The 23,336-nt window shown below is 42.5% G+C and overlaps 1 protein-coding gene across 2 annotated transcripts in view; it reads left to right on the forward strand.

Moving 5' to 3' along the window:
- Window positions 1–226: 226 nt before the first annotated feature.
- Window positions 227–23,336, forward strand: part of LOC139382701 (fibroblast growth factor 12-like) — a 134,368-nt gene continuing 111,258 nt past the window's right edge. The window contains exons 1-2 of one of the 2 annotated variants that reach the window (XM_071126803.1): window positions 227–386; window positions 491–645. In XM_071126803.1, coding sequence (XP_070982904.1) covers window positions 606–645 — 40 coding nt within the window. In that variant the 5' untranslated portion in view covers window positions 227–386; window positions 491–605. Of the gene's footprint in view, window positions 646–23,336 lie in introns of both variants that reach the window. The other variant, XM_071126802.1, reaches the window with a different exon arrangement.

The raw sequence follows: 23,336 nt of genomic DNA on the forward strand, positions 1-23,336 counted from the left end.
TGTTATTGGGCAGACCCTGATGCACCCTATCTCGTGATAGTCAACGCTTTCTCGAAGCTATTCTCACCTTGATTATGTCAAATGGAAAAAAGCCTTATTTAATATCTAGGAAAATATATAGCAGGTGTTTGTTGTCGGATGCACTGATTCAATAGTGGAAGTGACTCCCCCACTTTCTAACATGTAACGCAGGGCAGTCTGTCGTGACGTCACGTCTGTATTTCACAGGAGCCCGAGCTGCAGCATAGACTTCAGCATCAAAGCGAGAGGACAGCCAGCTCCGGATAAACAGCGCGCGGACACTGGTTTAATGCACGAGCGTGGACAGAGAAAATACAGACACAGCGTCCAATTTGCTCGGTCGGAAATCATCCCAAAATCTCCAAGTCAGCCATTCTACCCTTCACTTATAACCAATATCAGTTGACTCACGGACAGTCCGGCCATTGACAAAACAGCTGTTCTCACCCATCACGCTTGTTGATTACAGAGCCAGGCAAAGCAGGGGGGAAGAAGAACCACATCCCGACCAGACCAGCTCTGACGTCTTCCAGAAACGCACCGTCTCTAACTTCCCTCACTGATCAACCTAATCACAACGGGAAATGGAGATCATTAAAGTAGATAAAGCAGACAAAGCACCCGGTAAGCCACTTATTTAGTCATTTAATAACAGACTGGGTGTGTGTGAAATAATCACAGCGTGTGTGTGTGTATTGAATAAGTGGGTCTGGTGCCGTGGCAGTGCGTGGCCCACGCCTTTGTGTGAGTAGACTGCGGTACTTGGAGCTCGTACACAGAACAGGCGCCTTGCCGCTTAGCCTTCATGAAAATAGCAGTGGTGGACTAAGGTGTGGTTTATTTGGCTACGAACATCTGTGTATGTCTCCTGCTGCTGCGGGCGTAGAGCATCCATAGCCTACGACCACTCGCCTTTGTAAGGCTACCTCGTTGCTTTTGTTTTCAGCGAATGGCTGACAGAAAGAACCCTGATGCAGAAAATTTACTCAGGTTAGCGTTTTTCGTCATGAATCTTGTTCTGAAGGCAGCTCTGCAGAGCGGTCATAACATCGGATTTTAAACATAATCCTAACGTTAACCCTAACCTTAACCACACGGCTAACTTGAATTCCTAACCCTAGCCATGATTTAAGACAAAACATTTTTGTTTTTGTTTTCTTGAATTTCATATAGCCAATTTTGACTTTGCTGCTGGCCCATCTAGCGGGAATCGCTCAGTTCTGCCTCCAGGGCAAGATTCATGACAATAAACGTCAACCTGCCAAATGTACAGCTCCGTAGGGTTTCGGGAGGGGAAGGGTGGGTTCTCTCAATTCTCTGACTATGGGCAAGGCTAAAGGCCCACACGCATTATCATTACACATGTAGCCTGTGTTCTAGCCTACTTCGACACCTGATATAAGAGGAGTAGCATATTTGTTGATAAAACGTGTGTTTTGAGTTGACCGGACTCTTATAATAATAATATTAAAATTAGGTTCAGTCAAATAATTCCTACACCTGCCTGAATTTCATCTGGGCTGCCTATTAAATACCGGTGCTTCATGGGTCATGGCACATGTTACATGTCAATAGCCAATTCATGATGTTGTCAATTCGCAGGGTTGGGGAGTAACGGATTACATGTAAGGGATTACAAAAACGGTAACAGTAATCTGTTATGTTACCAGCAAAAATATTGTAATCATATTACAGATACTCTTGAAAAACTAGATGATTACTTCGAGGATTACTTTTAAATTCAGAAAGGATGTTTGGGCAAAAAATATTTGACACTTCTCTATTTTCTCAATGACATTCAAGTCAGCATTGAAAAAAGGTGCACGTTTAAGTTTGTTCCACCTGAGCGAGTCTGACCACAAGTCAGAGACACCAAATGTGTTTGATGGATTGCGGGAAAAGAGCAGGAATAGGCTACAGTCCAAGCTATGTTTTCCAATGGTGCGACAGCTGTCGGCATCCAAAGATTATCCAACTTGAATAAAAGCTTGGAGTTAAGGATGACAGCAGTGTTACTGATATAGCGCATGGATGTGAATCACACTCCTGCTCTCTCATTTAGCTATTTGCACCTTACGGATTGTGGTTGTTGTGGATGGCTGTTCACAAATCTAAATGTGTATTTGAACCCAATAATGTTTGAATTCAAGACTATTAAGCTGCCTATCAATCATTTTTTTTTAAACCAGTGGACAACCAGACAGCCAAATGCGGTCTTGCAACAGCTGCTTAGTGCAGATCCAAGCCTATGGAATACAAGTGGGGCTTTTATTGCTCAATCTAATTCATGTTGATAGATAAAACAAATAAATCAAATCAAATCAAATTTTATTTGTCACATACACATGGTTAGCAGATGTTAATGCGAGTGTAGCGAAATGCTTGTGCTTCTAGTTCCGACAATGCAGTAATAACAAGTAGTCTAACTAACAATTCCAAAACTACTGTCTTGTACACAGTGTAAGGGGATAAGGAATATGTACATAAGGATATATGAATGAGTGATGGTACAGAGCAGCATAGGCAAGATACAGTAGATGGTATCGAGTACAGTATGTACAAATTAGATGAGTATGTAAACAAAGTGGCATAGTTTAAAGTGGCTAGTGATACATGTATTACATAAGGATACAGTCGATGATATAGAGTACAGTATATACGTATGCATATGAGATGAATAATGTAGGGTAAGTAACATTATATAAGGTAGCATTGTTTAAAGTGGCTAGTGATATATTTACATCATTTCCCATCAATTCCCATTATTAAAGTGGCTGGAGTTGAGTCAGTGTCAGTGTGTTGGCAGCAGCCACTCAGTGTTAGTGGTGGCTGTTTAACAGTCTGATGGCCTTGAGATAGAAGCTGTTTTTCAGTCTCTCGGTCCCAGCTTTGATGCACCTGTACTGACCTCGCCTTCTGGATGATAGCGGGGTGAACAGGCAGTGGCTCGGGTGGTTGATGTCCTTGATGATCTTTATGGCCTTCCTGTGACATCGGGTGGTGTAGGTGTCCTGGAGGGCAGGTAGTTTGCACCCGGTGACGCGTTGTGCAGACCTCACTACCCTCTGGAGAGCCTTACGGTTGAGGGCGGTGCAGTTGCCATACCAGGCGGTGATACAGCCCGCCCCAGGATGCTCTCGATTGTGCATCTGTAGAAGTTTGTGAGTGCTTTTGGTGACAAGCCGAATTTCTTCAGCCTCCTGAGGTTGAAGAGGCGCTGCTGCGCCTTCTTCACGATGCTGTCTGTGTGAGTGGACCAATTCAGTTTGTCTGTGATGTGTATGCCGAGGAACTTAAAACTTGCTACCCTCTCCACTACTGTTCCATCGATGTGGATAGGGGGGTGTTCCCTCTGCTGTTTCCTGAAGTCCACAATCATCTCCTTAGTTTTGTTGACGTTGAGTGTGAGGTTATTTTCCTGACACCACACTCCGAGGGCCCTCACCTCCTCCCTGTAGGCCGTCTCGTCGTTGTTGGTAATCAAGCCTACCACTGTTGTGTCGTCCGCAAACTTGATGATTGAGTTGGAGGCGTGCGTGGCCACGCAGTCGTGGGTGAACAGGGAGTACAGGAGAGGGCTCAGAACGCACCCTTGTGGGGCCCCAATGTTGAGGATCAGCGGGGGGGAGATGTTGTTGCCTACCCTCACCACCTGGGGGCGGCCCGTCAGGAAGTCCAGTACCCAGTTGCACAGGGCGGGGTCGAGACCCAGGGTCTCGAGCTTGATGACGAGCTTGGAGGGTACTATGGTGTTGAATGCCGAGCTGTAGTCGATGAACAGCATTCTCACATAGGTATTCCTCTTGTCCAGATGGGTTAGGGCAGTGTGCAGTGTGGTTGAGATTGCATCGTCTGTGGACCTATTTGGGCGGTAAGCAAATTGGAGTGGGTCTAGGGTGTCAGGTAGGGTGGAGGTGATATGGTCCTTGACTAGTCTCTCAAAGCACTTCATGATGACGGATGTGAGTGCTACGGGGCGGTAGTCGTTTAGCTCAGTTACCTTAGCTTTCTTGGGAACAGGAACAATGGTGGCCCTCTTGAAGCATGTGGGAACAGCAGACTGGTATAGGGATTGATTGAATATGTCCGTAAACACACCGGCCAGCTGGTCTGCGCATGCTCTGAGGGCGCGGCTGGGGATGCCGTCTGGGCCTGCAGCCTTGCGAGGGTTAACACGTTTAAATGTCTTACTCACCTCGGCTGCAGTGAAGGAGAGACTGCATGTTTTCGTTGCAGGCCGTGTCAGTGGCACTGTATTGTCCTCAAAGCGGGCAAAAAAGTTATTTAGTCTGCCTGGGAGCAAGACATCCTTGTCCGTGACTGGGCTGGATTTCTTCCTGTAGTCCGTGATTGACTGTAGACCCTGCCACATGCCTCTTGTGTCTGAGCCGTTGAATTGAGATTCTACTTTGTCTCTGTACTTGCGCTTAGCTTGTTTGATAGCCTTGCGGAGGGAATAGCTGCACTGTTTGTATTCGGTCATGTTACCAGACACCTTGCCCTGATTAAAAGCAGTGATTCGCGCTCTCAGTTTCACACGAATGCTGCCATCAATCCACGGTTTCTGGTTAGGGAATGTTTTAATCGTTGCTATGGGAACGTCATCTTCAACGCACGTTCTAATGAACTCGCACACCGAATCAGCGTATTCGTCAATGTTGTTATCTGAAGCAATACGAAACATCTCCCAGTCCACGTGATGGAAGCAGTCTTGGAGTGTGGAGTCAGCTTGGTCGGACCAGCGTTGGACAGACCTCAGCGTGGGAGCCTCTTGTTTTAGTTTCTGTCTGTAGGCAGGGATCAACAAAATGGAGTCGTGGTCAGCTTTTCCGAAAGGGGGGCGGGGCAGGGCCTTATATGCGTCGCGGAAGTTAGAGTAACAATGATCCAAGGTCTTTCCACCCCTGGTTGCGCAATCGATATGCTGATAAAATTTAGGGAGTCTTGTTTTCAGATTAGCCTTGTTAAAAGCCCCAGCTACAATGAATGCAGCCTCCGGATAAATCGTTTCCAGTTTGCAGAGAGTTAAATAAAGTTCGTTCAGAGCCATCGATGTGTCTGCTTGGGGGGGGATATATACGGCTGTGATTATAATCGAAGAGAATTCTCTTGGTAGATAATGCGGTCTACATTTGATTGTGAGGAATTCTAAATCAGGTGAACAGAAGGATTTGAGTTCCTGTATGTTTCTTTCATCACACCATGTCACGTTGGCCATGAGGCATACGCCCCCGCCCCTCTTCTTACCAGAAAGATGTTTGTTTCTGTCAGCGCGATGCGTGGAGAAACCCGTTGGCTGCACCGCCTCCGATAGAGTCTCTCCAGTGAGCCATGTTTCAGTGAAGCAAAGGACGTTACAGTCTCTGATGTCCCTCTGGAATGCTACCCTTGCTCGGATTTCATCAACCTTGTTGTCAAGAGACTGGACATTGGCAAGAAGAATGCTAGGGAGTGGTGCACGGTGTGCCCGTCTCCGGAGTCTGACCAGAAGACCGCCTCGTTTCCCTCTCTTTCGGAGTCGTTTTTTTGGGTCGCTGCATAGGATCCACTCCGTTGTCCTGTTTGTAAGGCAGAACACAGGATCTGCGTTGCGAAAAACATATTCTTGGTCGTACTGATGGTGAGTTGACGCTGATCTTATATTCAGTAGTTCTTCTCGACTGTATGTAATGAAACCTAAGATAACCTGGGGTACTAATGTAAGAAATAACACGTAAAAAAACAAAAAACTGCATAGTTTCCTAGGAACGCGAAGCGAGGCGGCCATCTCTGTCGGCGCCGGAAGTTAGACAAAGAAGCTAAGAAAGAGTTAGCCCAAGCATCATTGATGTCTAAAAAGGTAAAATACATAGGCCTAATGGACACATGCTCAAACTTGCACACTTTTGATAGACTTAAAGAGTCGATCTGGAGATGCTACATCCATTTTTTGACTTATGAATTATGTACATAGTACCAGTCAAAAGTTTGGACACACACTCATTCCAGGGTTTTTCTTAATTTTTTTTACTATTTTCTACATTGTAGAATAAGAGTGAAGACATCAAAACTATGACATAAAACATATGGAATCATGTAGAAACCAAAATATATTTTATATTTGAGATTGTTCAAAGTAGCCACCCTTTGCCTTGATGACAGCTTTGCACACTCTTGGCATTCTCTGAACCAGCTTCATGAGGTAGTCACCTGGAATGCATTTCAATTAACAGGTGTGCTTTGTTAAAAGTCAATTTGTGGATTTTCTTTCCTTCTTAATGCATTTGAGCCAATCAGTTTTGTTGTGACAAGGTAGGGTTGATATACAGAAGATCGTCCTATTTGGTAAAAGACCAAGTCTGTTTCACCGGTCTTGGTTGGTTGTCTGTGATTGTCTCCATCCACCTCCAGGTGTCTCCTGTTTTCCCCATTAGTCCCCGGTGTATTTATCCCTGTGTTTCCTGTCTCTCTGTGCCAGTTTGTCTTGTTTTGCCAAGTCAACCAGCGTTTCTCCTAGCTCCTATTTTTCCCAGTCTCTGTTTTCTCGTAGCCCTCCTGGTTTTGACCCTTGCCTATCCTGGCGCCAAATCCGCCTGCCTGACCACTCTGCCTGTTCTGACCTCGAGCTGCCTATCCTCTTGTACTGTTTGGACTCAGACCTGTTCACTGAAGGCCTGCCTGTCCTGACCTCGAGCCTGCCTATCACCTGGTACTGTTTGGACTCTGACCTGGTTTATGAACTCTCGCCTGTCCCCGACCTGCCTTTTGCCTACCCCTTTTGGTATAATAAATATCGGAGCTCAACCATCTGCCTCCTGTGTCTGCATTTGGGTCTCGCCTTGTGCCCTTATAAAGTCCATATTATGGCAAGAACAGCTCAAATAAGCAAATACAAACGATAGTCCATCATTACATGAAGGTCAGTCAATCTGGAAAATGTCAAGAACATAGAAAGTTTCTTCAAGTGCAGTCGCAAAAACCATCAAGCGCTATGATGAAACTGGCTCTCGTGAGGACCGCCACAGGAAAGGAAGACCCAGAGTTACCTCTGCTGCAGAGGATAAGTTCATTAGTTAACTGCACCTCAGATTGCAGCCCAAATTCATGTTTCACAGAGTACAAGTAACCGACACATCTCAACATCAACTGTTCAGAGGAGACTGCGTGAATCAGGCCTTCATGGTCGAATTGCTGCAAAGAAACCACTACTAAAGGACACCAATAAGAAGAAGAGACTTTCTTGGGCAAAAAAACACGAGCATTGGACAATAGATCGTTGGAAATCTGTCCTTTGGTCTGATGAGTCCAAATTTGAGATTTTTGGTTCCAACAGCCATGTCTTTGTGAGACGCAGAGTAGGTGAACGGATGATCTCTGCATGTGTGGTTACCACCGTGAAGCATGGACGAGGAGGTGTGATGGTGTGCGTGTGCTTTGCTGGTGACACTGTCTGTGATTTATTTAGAATTCAAGGCACACTTAACCAGCATGGCAACCACAGCATTCTTCAGCGATACGCCATCTCATCTGGTTAGTGTTTAGTGGGACTATCATTTGTTTATCAACAGGACAATGACCCAAAAAGCACCTCCAGGCTGTGTAAGGGCTTTTTGAACAAGAAGGAAAGTGGTGGCGTGCTGCATCAGATGACCTGGCCTCCACAATCACCCAAATTCAACCCAATTGAGGTGGTTTGGGATGAGTTGGACCGCAGAGTGAAAGAAAAGCAGCCAACAAGTGCTCAGCATGTGTGGGAATTCCTTCAAGACTTTTGGAAAAGCATTCCCCATGAAGCTGGTTGAGAGAATGAGTGTGCAAAGCTGTCATCAAGACAAAGGGTGGCTACTTTGAAGAATCTCAAACATTTATTTTGATTTGTTTAATACTTTTTGTTGGTTACTACAGGATTCCATATGTGTTATTTCATAGTTTTGATGTCTTCACTATTATTCTACAATGTAGAAAATAGTAAAAATAAAGAAAAGCCCTTGAATGAGTAGGTGTGTCCAAACGTTTGACTGGTACTGTATATATCCATTGATTCTTGAGGAATATAACTTGCCTCATGAGCTTAGTTTAACTGTCACACTCCATGAGAACCCAAAATATAAGCTTGTTTTTCTCCAATGTTTTTAAACATTGTAAATGTAAAGAAACACTGTATAGCCTTATAACATGGTTAAAGCAATCATTGTGATATCATGGATGGTCAGTCCTTGCATCCATAGCTCTGTCTTTTAATTTGAGAGTGGTTACATTTCTCCACCAGGCCCATCCCTCAGCTTTTTACCAAAACAGAGGCGGGGCGACCGTTTTGTTATTGTTTCATCTGTGCATTTTCCCTTTAAACAGCTGCATATTATCAATATATAAAAGTGTCACCAGCAAAAAGGTTAACAGTAGGCCTATAGCAAATGCAACATATGGCATTCATTTTTATGGCATTCAATAGCACTTTTCAGTAGTGCTCAAAGCATGCCGTTCCATGAGGGCAGCAATTATTTTTCAGCTCGAATCAATGAGCCCAATCAGTCCTCCATGACAACAAAATCATAAACAACAGAGTAGGGCTGGCTAATAAGTCCTTAGTTTTGAGGTTATGCTAGGTAAAACCATTTGGTTAATCTATACTTCCATATTTCCAAGTGTTATTTTTGAAGATCAAGGGGTATAACATTTATTGGAATGATTGGAATTCTGATACTTTGATTTTTATGTAAATACATAATTTAAAATTATGATTATATGTAGTTGAAAGCAATGAGTTAGAAAAAGCCTACATAACCAACCCATAAAGTAAAATTTAACATCCATATATGGCCAGCTATGTAAACTTTAACATTGCTTTATCCTGCAATAGATGTTCTTCAATTGGTAACATACATTTGTGTCTTCTTCTAATTCCTCTTAATAAGGGCATTACAGAATGTAATCAGATTACGTTACTGAGTTTGGGTAATCCAAAAATTACATTACTGATTACAATTTTGGACAAGTAACTAGTAACTGTAACGGATTAGATTTAGAAAGTTACCTACCCAACATTGTCTATTCGTGTGTGTGAGTGTGCTTGGTTTGAGGTTAATGGCTGCCTACTTGTGTGACGAAGCTTATATGTGACGGATGCCCCATACACATAAAAGGTTACCTGACAATTCTAATGGGACACCTATAGATATCTCCATTCATTACTGGTTATAGGATGGACATTCCCTTACAAATTCCCTAATCTTATATCCAAACAGTTTTGCTTTAAAGATGGTATGTCACACACACACACAAAATCAACATTGGATAAATGTGTAGTGATTAATATAACCGCAGATGGTTATGTTCATTGTGCTGTGACTCGCTCATGCTCTGCGAACATTCCCATTTCATCATCCTCTATCCGCCTCTCAGGGCCATGGATGGTTAGTGCTACTGGTGTTTTTGTGTGTGTGCCAGGTGCCCAGTGGTCCTAAACACCTCTGGAGCCTTGGATCCTGCTGGCTCAGCACACACACACACACACACACTGACTGGAAGGTGGATTATATTATCATTGTTCACCACTGGGAATTACTGTAGATGTTTTTGGGTCAAAACATGGTGTCTGATACCATCACAGATCAATATTTTGCTCCGGTCTCTTTCACACAGGCTCTACTTCATCCTTCTTCTCTTTCTCTGTTTTGCCCTGGATTCTGTCCTGAATGTGGGGGAGTGCATGTGACTGTGTGTAAATGGGTTACATGTGTGTAAATGGGTTACATGTGTGGGATCGGAGTTATTTTCATAGAATTTTCATTCTAGATAAGTGTGGAAGGGAGCCATGTAATGTGAAAGATTGCAGATGCAGAGAAAGGGGGGAACTGGAGAATATAAAGTTGTGAGTTTGACATGGCTTCCAAGATGTCTGAAAAGAGGATGACTTGGCATGCATTTCTGCAACAAACGTCTTGTGAAATAATTATACGCTTACTTTCTTTTCTTATCATGTGTTTGTAATGGTAGCTTTTCATCGAAACTCTATCACTCTAACGCTGCAATATACAACCTTTTGGGCCACCGGACCAAATTCACATAGAAATGTGAGTTATAGATCTGACATTAAATCTAGGAAAGGGTCGACGTGCACTATGTGTGGAGCGATTTCTACATAGCGCATCTTTAATGTTGTTCTAAATAGAAGAATCGACTATGGCAATAACTTTTATACAGGAACATTACTTTAGGTGATAAAGAGTCAAACCCAGAAGCAATTGTGGTAATGCTTTATTTCATGGCGCACACACACACACACACACACACACACACACACACACGCTGGTGATTCAAGTGACAAAAAGTTTATATTAGTTTTCCCATTCATATCTGGATCCTGCGAAGTAGTTAGCGTTAACGCTGGGACCGCTGATATATGTACAGGGATCCTTGCTCAAACAAGGTGGTACTACATTGGCGAAGCAGCTAGCTATCAAGCGCGGCAACCTGGTCTATTACTGCCGGATACCAAGCACCAGAGGTGTTGACTCAAGTCACATGACTTGGACTCGAGTCAGACTCGAGTCACAAATATGATGACTTGCAACTCGACTTTGACTTTAACACCAATGGCTCGTGACTTAACTTGGACTTGAGCCTTTTTACTCAAACTGACTTGATAACCTCCCCAAGCTCAAATATTAAAAATGATGCTATTACAGTTTTTTTTCGATTGCTAAACGACAGTGGACACAACTGGAGTCACATGTGCAAAACTCTAACTACAGTCTGCACAGCAGCAGTTCATGTGGACCAAACTCTAGTTCGTTTTTCATTGCTTGAACACAGTTTTCAAAACTCTACACACTTATCCCATGACTTTAACCACAACCTGCACAACACTGTGGATTTACAGCACTTTGTTCAAATGCTAACACACTGCTGTCAAAACTGTGAACCACACATTCAAAACGGAATAGATTTCAGCCTTGTGCCTTTCAAACACTGCTGATTGCAATTTCAGCTGAAAGGCTAAGCAGGTGTCTTGTTTTAGACTTGTTAGTGAACACACACACATATTACAGTATATATAGGTAGAGCTCAGAAAGACTCATTTTGGAAATGGAACAAGGAAGATGGGTTTGTGGAGGGGGAAGGGTGGCAGGGAGAGGGCGGATGCGTGGAGGAAGACAAAGAAGACAAAGAGCTGTTATTTCAGATGAAATAAGGGCTACACTTATAGACCATGTCGTGAACCATGGTCTCTCATTGAGAGAGGCAGGGTTGAGGGTGCAACCCAATCTGCAAAGATCCACAGTGGCATCTGTAATGCGAATTTTCCACCATGCAAACAGGTGAGAGTTACATCCTTACAGTAAATGAAAACATTACAGGAATCTATTTTGTATTGCAATTATAGAATATTTACACAGATATATATTACAGTAAGTTTGACTGTAAAATATATTTTTACAACAGGACCCAAAGGCTGCCCCCAACAGGGGGAAGAGGAAAAATATTTTCAGATGCGCAGGAAAATGCTATTGTTGACATGGTTGTTGTATTGTTGACATGGTTGAAACAGTGAACGGGTAAAAGAGCAAAGATACCAATATGTCCAGGTAAGACGCCTGAGGTTACGTACACAGCTATACAAAATATTTACAGTAAAAAAAAAACACTAGAATTTCTACAGTAAAACTGTGCACTTACTGTTTTTCAGAGAGTAATGGAGGTGGAAGCACTGGAAAGACCACATTCATTTGTATTTATCGATGAAGCTGGATTTAACCTTGCCAAAACACGGCGCAGAGGAAGGAATGTAATAGGTCAAAGGGCCACTGTGGAGGTTCCAGGCCAAAGGGGGGGAAATATCACCATGTGTGCTGCAATGGCCAATGATGGTTTGCTTCTCAACACACCACTCATTGGCCCATACAACACAGAAAGGCTTATAGCTTTCCTAGAACAGCTCTATGCTCAGCTAGTGCCAGCAGAACAGGGGGAGCCAGTAAGAAACCCCCAAGTTTTTGTCATAGTTTGCGATAACGTTGCTTTTCACCACTCTGCAGCTGTCACAGATTGGTTTGCAGCACATCACACATTTATGGTTTTGTACCTGCCTGCATATTCACCCTTCCTCAACCCAATAGAGGAGTTTTTCTCTGCCTGGAGGTGGAAAGTATTTGGTCACCACCCACATGACCAAATGTCTCTTTTGGAAGCCATGCGTGCCGGATGTGAGGACACGAGTCCAGAGGACTGCCAGGGATGGATAAGGCACTCTAGAAGGTTCTTCCCCAGGTGCATGGCAAGAGAAAACATTAGATGTGATGTTGAAGAAAACCTGTGGCCTGATGCTAGAGAGAGGCAGGATTAGCCCCTCAATTATTTGTTCGAATTACAGTATGTACTTTTAGTTTCTACCTTTTTTTTCTCATTACTGTAATTCCGTAAATTACTACAGACTATTGAAGCAAACTGCTAATTTTCATTTACCTTAAAAAATTGATATGTTCTAAATTTTTTTATAAATCATGTGAAAGAATGTCACTCTTTTCTTTGAAGAAAATATTACTTTGTATGAAGTCACTGAAATTGTTCAAACTGTAAAGATGAAAAGTTTGTATTTTCTGTATTGGTGTTTGATGCTAGTGTTTTTACTCTCAGTGTGTTCTGAGTGACAGTGTGTGTTATCTCAGTGAGGGTTGTGCATAATGTTTGGCTGCACTGAGCGTGTTTTGAGCCATGTGTTAAGGAATGCTTGGAATGAGTTTTGCAGGTGATGTGAACTGTTTAGCTCAGGTGACTGTTGGTAGTGCAGACTGTAGTTAGAGTTTTGCACATGTGACTCCAGTTGTGCCCACTGTCGTTTAGCAATCGAAAAAAACTGTAAATAAAGTGTGCAGTGCATCAACTCTTCATTTAACGGATTACAGTTTGAATCGGACAGCAGCCAATCAAATTGTGCTAGCTGAGAAAAAGTTGCGTGTGGCAATGCAGTGGAACATCGGCGGGTGAATTCAGATGGAGCCCTTGGAAAGATGATACCCCAAATTATTATTTTTGGATATAAAGACTACAAAAAAACTACAGACTACGGATTGCAACTTGCAAAACATGCGGGAAGAAAATTACAGACGGAGGCGCAACAACTTCCAACATTTGAAGCTACATAAAGAACGGTAAGTCGTGGCTAATATAGCCGACAGCTATATATAACTTTGCTTGTGTAGCATGTAGGCTAACATAACATTAAGTCAATGAGACTCCACACAGTCAGTCAGTGCGGGAACGTGATCATTGCACCCAAGATTGAGCTACACCTGGCTAGGCAGTTGGTAGCCTAAATCCTGCCTGATGTTACTGCTGTTCCTAAAACCATTGATATACGTTAGCCTACTGTAACCAGACACAGTGTGTGTGTGTGTGTGTGTGTGTGTGTGTGTGTGTGTGTGTGAAGGTTGGGCGATTGTGTTGAAGTCTACATCGCCCAATTGCGCCTAAATTGATGAAGTAAGGGGTGATGGGGAAAAAACTGTGGAGACCGTTGAACACTATTATGGGTAGGAATTCGAACACGTCCGCCTCTTTTGTTGAAAGAGGGTATATTTATTACAAAACCACACAACACGCAAACTACTCTACTGAATATTTTACAGACAAAGTGGACAAGTTGAGGAAGGCTCTGATTCCAACTGATGGCTCCATGTCATATACCCTTGTAAAAGATTATATCATGAAGGAGATGCAATGAATGTTCGAATTTCATCAAGTTGAAAGGGAAGAGGTAGAAAGGATGCTGTTGTCTCTTTCGGATGACAAGTCACCTGGTACAGATAATCGTGACATCAAATTGCTTAGAGTTACAGCTAACCAAATATCAGCCCCAATCTCTCATATTTTTAATAAGTGCTTGATGTATGGGGTGTGCCCAGAAGCCTAGAAAGAGTCAAAGGTTATTCCACTACCTAAAGATAAAAATCTGCATTCACTGGTCCTAATAATTGTCCTTTAAGCTTGCTGCCTGTGTTAAGAAAATTATTGGAAAAAATGGTATCTTTACAAATCAAGGATTATTTCTCATGTAATGGTCTGCTAATGGGTTTCCAGCATGCATACAAAGAAGGGCATTCTATGTGATGACTCTACAATGTATAGCGCAGCATCAGAATGTAACGAGCTAACAGATAATCAAATGGCTACCCAGACTAATTGCATTTCTCCCCCTCCCCCTTTGGAACGCTGCTGCTACACTCTGTTATTATCTATGCATAGTCACTTTAATAACTCTACCTACATGTACATATTAACTCAATTACCTCGACACCGGTGCCCCCCGCACATTGACACATTGACTCTACCGGTACCCTCTGTATTTATTGTTATTTACTGCTGCTCTTTAAATATTTGTTATTCTTATCTCTTACTTTTTTGTAGGTATTTTCTGAAAACCGCATTGTTGGTTAATGGGTTGTAAGTAAGCATTTCACATTTCACATGTGACAAACACAATTTTATTTTATTTAATGTACTGAGTAGTGAACTAAAAATGGTGTCTGAGTGGGATGATATGAACAAATTGGTGTTGAACATATCTAAAACTAAATGTATTGTGTTTGGTTCAAGATACAGTGGGGCAAAAAAAGTATTTAGTCAGCCACCAATTGTGCAAGTTCTCCCACTTAAAAAGATGAGTGAGGCCTGTAATTTTCATCATAGGTACACTTCAACTATGACAGACAAAATTAGCAAAAAAAATCCAGAAAATCACATTGTAGGATTTTTTATGAATTGATCCCCAATTGAATTTGTCGATGAATAGAACGCATGTAGAGCAAGTGAAAAAAAACTAAACTACTAGGCATCATGTTGGACGCAGCTTTATCATGGTCAGGACACATAGATAATATTGTTATTAAGATGGGTAAAGGAATTGTTGTTACAAGAAAATGTTCAGAGTATGTAACATCTAGCACTCTGAATCAGGTGATTCAATCCCTGTCCTATCACACTTAGAGTACTGTCCAGTTATATGGTCAATCCCTGGTCCTATCACACTTAGAGTACTGTCCAGTTATATGGTCAATCCCTGGTCCTATCACATTTAGAGTACTGTCCAGTTATATGGTCAATCCCTGGTCCTATCACATTTAGAGTACTGTCCAGTTATGGTCAATCCCTGGTCCTATCACACTTAGAGGACTGTCTAGTTATGTTGTCATATAATTTCAAGTCGGAAGTTGACATACACCTTAGCCAAATACATTTCAACTCAGTTTTTCACAATTCCTGACATTTAATCCTAGTAAACATTCCCTGTTTTAGGTCAGTTAGGAACACCATTTTATTTTAAGAATGTGAAATGTCAGAATAATAGTAGACAGAATTATTTATTTCAGCTTTTATTTCTTTCATCACATTCCCAGAGAGAGATTAGAGGAGCCGACTTCGTTGGAAGTCGTGACATACTTTTACTAAGAGTATTAGTGTATTAGGAATTTACTGACCAGGTCTCTCCAGATCTCCAAACAATGCTATTTCTAGGGTCAATTTTAGATTAATATTATGCTTTTTCAGCCACTCCTGAACCTGAGACCAGAAACAGGCTATCTGAGGGGAATACCAAATCAAATGGTCTATTGATTCAGTATCCTCACAACCAAATCTGCAGAGCTTCAATGATTTTATGGCCCAAATATTCAAAATTTTGTTGTACAATAATTTTTGCTGAAAATCAACCAATCTTTACTCTTGCATCATTTTATATATCTACTCATACACCCGTGGCACAGATGTCAACATCCTGATCCTCAAATGAAACTGGTATACTTTCCTAATTGAACCTTTATATTGGGCAGACAGACCAGTTCCCTACCTCCTCCTGCTGCCACCTGCCTCCTCCATTTTTGGGGTAATGCTGATGAGTTGTAATCTTGGATTGAGCAGACCTTCCCATACAATTCTGATGACTCCATAAAATACATAACTCTACCATTCCAATTTACATTGGTACATTGTTTGCTGCCTCCACTCATTTGGGATGCACTGTTTCATTTTCAACTTGGACAAAAACAGATTAATGTAACTAAGACTTGGAATGTCAATACAATCAAACTAGCAAGGGCAATTAATCAGTCATAATGTGGCTAATAGGCTAGCGCAGCGCTTCCCAAACTTGGGCCATGGGCCATGACTAGTATGAGAGACTTGGTACACATTGACTGCTGTATTTATTTTATTTTATTTATTTGCACGTTTAGATTTTTGCCCTAGCACTACACAGCTGATTAAAATAATCAACTAATCATCAAGCTTTGATCATTTGAATCAGCTGTGTCGTTTTAAGGCAAAAAACAAAATGTGCACCCCTTCGGGTCCTGAGGATCGAGTTTGGGAAACGCTGGGCTAGCGTATCTATTTATGTAGCTATTTAACAAGCTTAAAACACAGAGCCTAACGTTAGCTAGCTAGATGCTGGTAGGATATCATGTCATTGGAGGAGTGAGTGGGTAAGTGACCGACTTTTTCCCCTCATCGATTTTCGGTGGCTACAGCTAGAGATGCAGGTGTCATTTGGTTAGCTAGCAAGACATATGAATGCTTTGCTAGCTAGTTAGCAATGGAGAAATTGAACGACTGTTATCCAGCTAGCATATCTCTTGTGTTGTAATTTCACTCTGGCTATCTACTCCAATTTCAGAGCACTCTCGTCTGAGTGCGCCAGAGTGCAGAATAACTGATGAATTTACGAACACGCAACACCCGCTGAATATGACCGGTGTCAGTCAACATCAGTAAAAAAGTAATTCAATTGTTGCCAGCAGCACAGTTATTCAGTAACGCTCTAGATAACATGTAAACAGCCTAACCAGTTCTGCTAGGGTGAGTAAAATGGCCAGTGAGGCGTTCTCTCATTTGTCTCTGGAAGTATCTAGCAAGCTAGCCAACTTTAGCCAGTTACAATGGGTGCTTGATTGCCGTTGTGAGCAGGTAGCCTAGCGGTTAAGAGCGTTGGGCTAGTAACCAAAAGGTTGCTGGTTCAAATCCCAGAGCCAACTAGGTGAAGAGTCTGATGTGCCCTTGAGCAAAGCACTTTACCCTAATTTATCCTGTAAATTGCTCTGGATAAGAGTGTCTGCTAAACTAAACTGTCATGAATGCTGTGATCAATCCTACTCCTCGGCCAGAGCATGCGGTGTGTGCTCTGAACACTTGGAGACTGAAACGCTCTGACATACTGGGGGCAAATTATTAATTAGTTGTCGATCAAATGTATTTGGAATTGGGCAGGCATGCAAGTTCCCATTCAGTTGTCAAAATGTGGTTTGGAGCTGCAGAAGGACGAACAGGCAACTATTACTCATTGTTTATCAGTGAAATTTTGACTGCCAACTAGCTAAAAATGTTTGAGAGGGATTATCTAATGTTCCCTCTTTAGATTTTTTTCTCAACTCGCTCTGGCTAGCATTAGTTGTTGATGGTGTTGTTGTGCATAACTGAGGGAGAGAGAGCCTACCTTTTCATGGTGGTTTGATCAATAGGACTGTAAATTTCCCAAATATATGAGGACTCATGTGATGTTTACATATATTTACAATGTGTTCTATTGATCTGAAGTCACACTGTTGCTACTGCCTGTTTTCTCATCATACACATGCCAGTTCAAAGTGAATGATGGCAGGCCCATGTGGCAAATGGCTTATTTACATAAATGTAGCTCTGGTTGGCTATGGCGCACTGGTCTGCGTAGACTCTGGTCATGGAGGAGACTATGTTTTTATTAGGCTTTATTTACAACAGTTTCTAATAATTGTCCAAATGCACGGCCGCTTTCCCACTCTATATTCCTATAGAATTTTCACAAATCCCTCGCTATACATCGTTCCCAAACATTCTATGAATTTATGAAAACGTGAAAATGACCATATCTAATAACCCTTTCTAAATGACCATATTCTTCCTGGGCCTGTATATAAACAGATTTGAATACGATTTAATGTTGCTAAAACGCTGTCAGTTCCACTTTCCGTACCTGGTAAGCAGGAGCCTTTTGGATATTTACCAACAAGTCAATATTCTTTGTTGATCTCAAGCATTGTTGCTGAGAGAGACGAGAGAGAGAGAGAGAGAGAAAGGGATAGAGAGAGTGAAAGGAAGATAGAGACAGAAAGGGAAAGAGGGGTCATAAAGATTCTCATTTAGATCCACCTCCACAGCAGAACAGTGAAAATGAAACCGGGTCTGTTGAATAACTCTTCTTGGGGAACAGTTCAGGTTGCTATCACAAGACATCCCTGTAGAAACCATCCACCAGAACATATGATGAGACAATTTGGCCATTATCCCAAATGGCACCATACTCCCTATGTATCTAGAGCACTACCTTTGACCAAGGTCCATAGGTAGTAGTGCACTACATAAGGAATAGGGTGTTATGTTGGTAGCATACATGGACACACAGTGAACTAAGCCCTTTGTACCATGCTGTTTCATTTTAGAAATGTTATAGTCATTTAGCAGACACTCTTATCCAGAGTGGCTTACAGGAGCAATTAGGGTTAAGTGCCTTGCTCAAGGGCACATTGACAGATTTTTTTTCACGTAGTCAGCACAGGGAGTCAAACCAGCAACCTTTTAGTTACTAGCCCAGCAGTCTTAACCACTATGCTACCTGCTGTTTCAGACAAAAAGCTGCACCCTACTGCATTTTATATAGTGTAATGCAATTGTAAAATCTTGGCTATGCCTATGTCTGTACTTGATTGCATTATACGATGTGCACCGCCACTGACAAATCAACCTTGCTAAATGCTTCCGTACACAGCTTTGCAAAAATAACTTGAATATAGACAGGGCAAGTGTGTGTGTGTGTGTGTGTGTGTGTTCAAAGCAGGTGGGGAGACCGAAATTCCTTTACGTTGAGGACTTCTGTCAAATGATATCAGGTTGCGAGTGGGAATCTCATCACAGACAATTTTAGCTAATTAGCAACTTTTCAACTACTTGGCATGTTAGCTAAATCTTCCCCTAACCTTAACCCTTTTAGCTAACCCTTCCCCTAACCTTAACCTTTTTTGCCAACCCTAACCTTAACGGTAATCCTAACCTTAAAAACCCTTTAACCTAACTCCTAATCTTAACCTTAACCCTAGCCCCTAACCAAACTAATGTTAGCCAGCTAGCTAACATTAGCCACCTAGCTGTCTAGTTAGAATTCGTAACATATAAGTTTGGCAAATTCTTAACATATTGTACGTTTTTCAATTTCGTAATATATTGCACATTTATAACATATAAAATGAATTATAATTCGTAACATATCATACGAAATGGGCGATGGACATAAACAAATTAATACATACCATACATATTATGGTAGCATATTATACTAAAGGAAGTGTCTTGGATTTACATACAGAATAATATGAAATGCTCTGAGACCAGGTTGGGATGTCTAGTCAGTCAGTTTCTAGGTGTGGTTAATAAACTAAGCCAAAGCTGTCATAAATGTTTAGGGTGGGTTTACTGGGCACAGATTAAGATCTAGTGCTCTATGGTCCGGGATTAGTCTTAATATGTGTCCGGGATTAATTTGGTTCAGGCCAGCATCACAAACATTACAATTTCAAGGAATTCAGAAATCATCACTTCCAGACACACGTAATTTTCATTGAATCAGTATCAATACAATCCCATACAAATAAAATGTTATTTATTGATCCATTACACAGACAACTGAAATGGTTAGTTTTGTTGTCATAGTACCCAGTCCCACCACACAACAGTACCTCTCCCTTCCTCACCTACAGTTTTACAAAGGGGCAGGCCCTGTCTGTGAGAGGGTGTTTAGGTTCTCCTCCGCTGCTCGGAGTGTAACCTGAGGCCCTGCTGATGGGACAAAAGGGTTTCCGTCTCTCCCTTTCTCACACTCACCATCAGCCGGCCTGCTAGCTAAGAGCCCAGGAGACCCAGACACACACCGTCAAACAAGGTGCTGGGTTACACAATCAATGTCTGTCTGTTGCCCAGATGTAGTGGGGAAAGAACCCAAACAACTTTGGTTGCCAAAAGTGGGACAGTCCCCAGGTCCCCAATGCAGAGTAGTGTTGTGGCTGCTCTGTCAAAGATTTTCATCTGAATGTTAGACTGATGTTGTGTTTGTTTCCCCTACCAGTCACCACCTCCACCGCCCTGTCTTGGGAGGCCTGGGTTAACATAGTTTTTGAGTAAAAGTGCAAGCACAGTCAAGCTTTAGCTTAAGTATTTTAATAATAGTGTTGGAAACCAGGGGCCCTATTTTCGGCGGCCGTTAAGGTGGTGCTAATGTCAAACGGCATGTTAATTTGCAATTTCGAAATGTAAAAACTGACGCACTGGCATTTTCCAGCCCTAATTTTCCAGCCCTAATGCCAGGTTTGGCTATATCCCTGTCTTAGATAAACTCGCTTGCACTCAGATGGTTGGGTGGAAATATTTGAGGTGTGTCCTTAAAAACATGATCCAAAGTGTTAACTTCAGGCAGCGCTGATTTTAGCGGTAACGCAGTTGGTTATGGCATGCTTTTGACAGCGGAAACGCTGCCTATCCAGCCGTGATGCACACTGCCCATATGCGTATGGAACGACAGTAGCCTAATGTGCTTTTAGTGCCTGTATAATTCGTATTTAGAAACATAAAAACTAATGTTTTTTCCCATTCCATTTGATTTTGTTACAAACCAAGTGCTCTCAATTACATTTTTTTTGTGTCAGTCTTGATTACCTCACGATTGAATTAGACAATCGATGAACGGTTTGGCCCCTAAGACCGCTTGGAAATAAATCTTAACCACCAAAGCTTTATTAAAATATCAAGTTTTAGAGGAGTAAAACTGTGAGTTGACGTTATCATTTTATCTATGTGTAGCCGATGTGAAATGGCTAGCTAGTTAGCGGTGGTGCGCACTAGTGGCGTTTCAATCGGTGACGTCACTTGCTCTGAGACCTTGAAGTAGTGGATCCCCTTGCTTTGCAAGGGCCACGGCTTTTGTAGAGCGATGGGTAACGATGCTTCGAGGGTGACTGTTGGTTCGCGCCCAGGTCAGGGCGAGGGGACGGACGTAAAGTCTAAACTGTTACATATGCATTGTAGGCAGGCCCACATTATTTTAGCCATGCAGGTCCCGTTTTGGACGTGTGTAAAACCCTCCATAATCTGCTTTGTTTTAATATTATATGCCAGTGGGATAAATTATGGTGCCTGTGTGACATAGACTGTTTAAAACAAGTTTTTGTTTTGTTTAGAATTTGATTAGTGTAAGGGTTTTCCTCCTCTTCGTCTGAAGAGGAGAGGCGAGAAGGATCGGAGGACCAATATGCGGCGTGGTAAGTGCCCATGGTTTTTTATTAAAACACATAAACTGAACACTCCATCCCAGTCCTATTTCAGGAGGAGCCATGTGTGTGAGACCGGCCATCGGAAAAACCTTACTGCTCTCTAGCGCTATACAGTGCATTCGGAAAGTGCTTTGAAAGGCTGGTCATGGCTCACATCAACACCATCATATCAGAAACCCTAGACCCACTCCAATTTGCATACCGTCCCAACAGATCCACAGATGATGTACTCTCTATTGCACTGCCCTTTTCCATCTGGACAAAAGGAACACCTACGTGAGAATGCCATTCATTGACTACAGCTCAGCATTCAACACCATAGTGCCCTCAAAGCTCATCACTAAGCTAAGGACCCTGGGATTAAAAACCACCCCCTGCAACTGGATCCTGGACTTCCTGACAGGCCGCCCCCAGTTGGTAAGGGTAGGTAACGTTTACACAACTTCCACACTGATCCTCAACACAGGGACCCCTCAGGGGTGCGTGCTCAGTCCCCTCCTGTACTCCCTGTTCACCCATGACTGCATGGCCAAGCAGGACTCCAACACCATCAAGTTTGCCGACGACCAAACAGTGGCCTCATGACCAACAATGATGAGACAACCAATAGGGAGAAGGTCAGAACTTGCAGTGTGGTGCCAGGATAACAACCGCTCCCTCAATGTGATCAAGACAAAGGAGATGATCGTGGACTACAGGAAAAGGAGGGCTGAGCACGCCCCCATTCTCATCAACTGAGCTGTAATGGAGCAGGTTGAGAGCTTTAAATTCCTTGGTGTCCACATCACCAACGAGCTGTCATGGTCCAAACACACCAAAACAGTCGTGAAGAGGGCACAACAATGCCTATTCCCCCTCAGGAGAATGAGAAGATTTGGCATGGGTCCTCAGATCCTCAAAAAGTTCTACAGCTGCACCATCGAGAGCATTCTGACTGGTTGCATCACCGCCTGGTATGAAAACTGCTTGGCCCATGGCACTACATCACTGGGGCCAAGCTTCCTGCCATCCAGGACCTAGTTGGGATAGGTACCTTGTTCCTTGTCAATCATTGGCTTATTGGTGAAATCATCAATCAAACCTTTATTAATGCAATTGCAGACAGAAGTTGACAATGAAATGTTTCAGAGTAAGTTTTGCAAAATAAAAAAGGTCCAAGATGCTTGCAGTCAACCCCTTCTACTCATGAGACCAAACACATGCATATACAGTTATACAAACTTGCAGGAGAGAACAATAGTCCGGTGTTTTCTAAGGGCTCAGCAGTAATTTTCCACTCCCGTGTGGCTTACAGTGGTATGTCTGACTTGTCTCTTATCTATTTACTTCCCTGCAGGGTTCTGTGTTTATGAATCTCTTTTAGACTTGAGGCGCTTTCTCACAGACACCCTGTTTTGACAGCAATAACTCACGCATCTCTCAGACCGTTTCTTATAAGAGGCAGAGACTAGAAAAGAACTGTGGAACAGTATTTAAACCTTAATTAAAATGCATATAATGCTAATCTATGGTCCAGGACCCTATAACTGTAGTGGGGGAGGGGTCTTATAGCCCTTCCCCTTCTATTAATACAACAGAAGCATAATCCATTATTATAATACATCAATTATTTGGTGCAGCCCCTATCATGTCCCCAAGGTGACCCCATCATTCCCCCCTTTGAGACTAATTAGTCTCATAGCTTCATTCATAATATTCTCTTCTGAAATCAAACAGATTTGGCAAATCCCCGGGATCCATTTGACCCCAGGGATGGCCTGCTAAAGGGAGAAACAACTCCTGAGATTCCTGGAATGCTGGTGGGGTGGGGTGAGTCTGTCTCTATTCCCATTCCTCCTAGTAGTAGACCTGGGAAGAACCACACGAGTTGGATAGACAATGGGATTAAGAGAAATCAGAAATGCTCCAGTATCTCCTTCAGCACGATTTGTATCAATTTCCACAAACACCATCACTCCAGCATGTTCAAGAGCAGTTAGTCATTTTCATACA

This window comes from Oncorhynchus clarkii, chromosome 24, assembly GCF_045791955.1.
Source record: "Oncorhynchus clarkii lewisi isolate Uvic-CL-2024 chromosome 24, UVic_Ocla_1.0, whole genome shotgun sequence".
NCBI classification, from domain to species: Eukaryota; Metazoa; Chordata; class Actinopteri; order Salmoniformes; family Salmonidae; genus Oncorhynchus; species Oncorhynchus clarkii.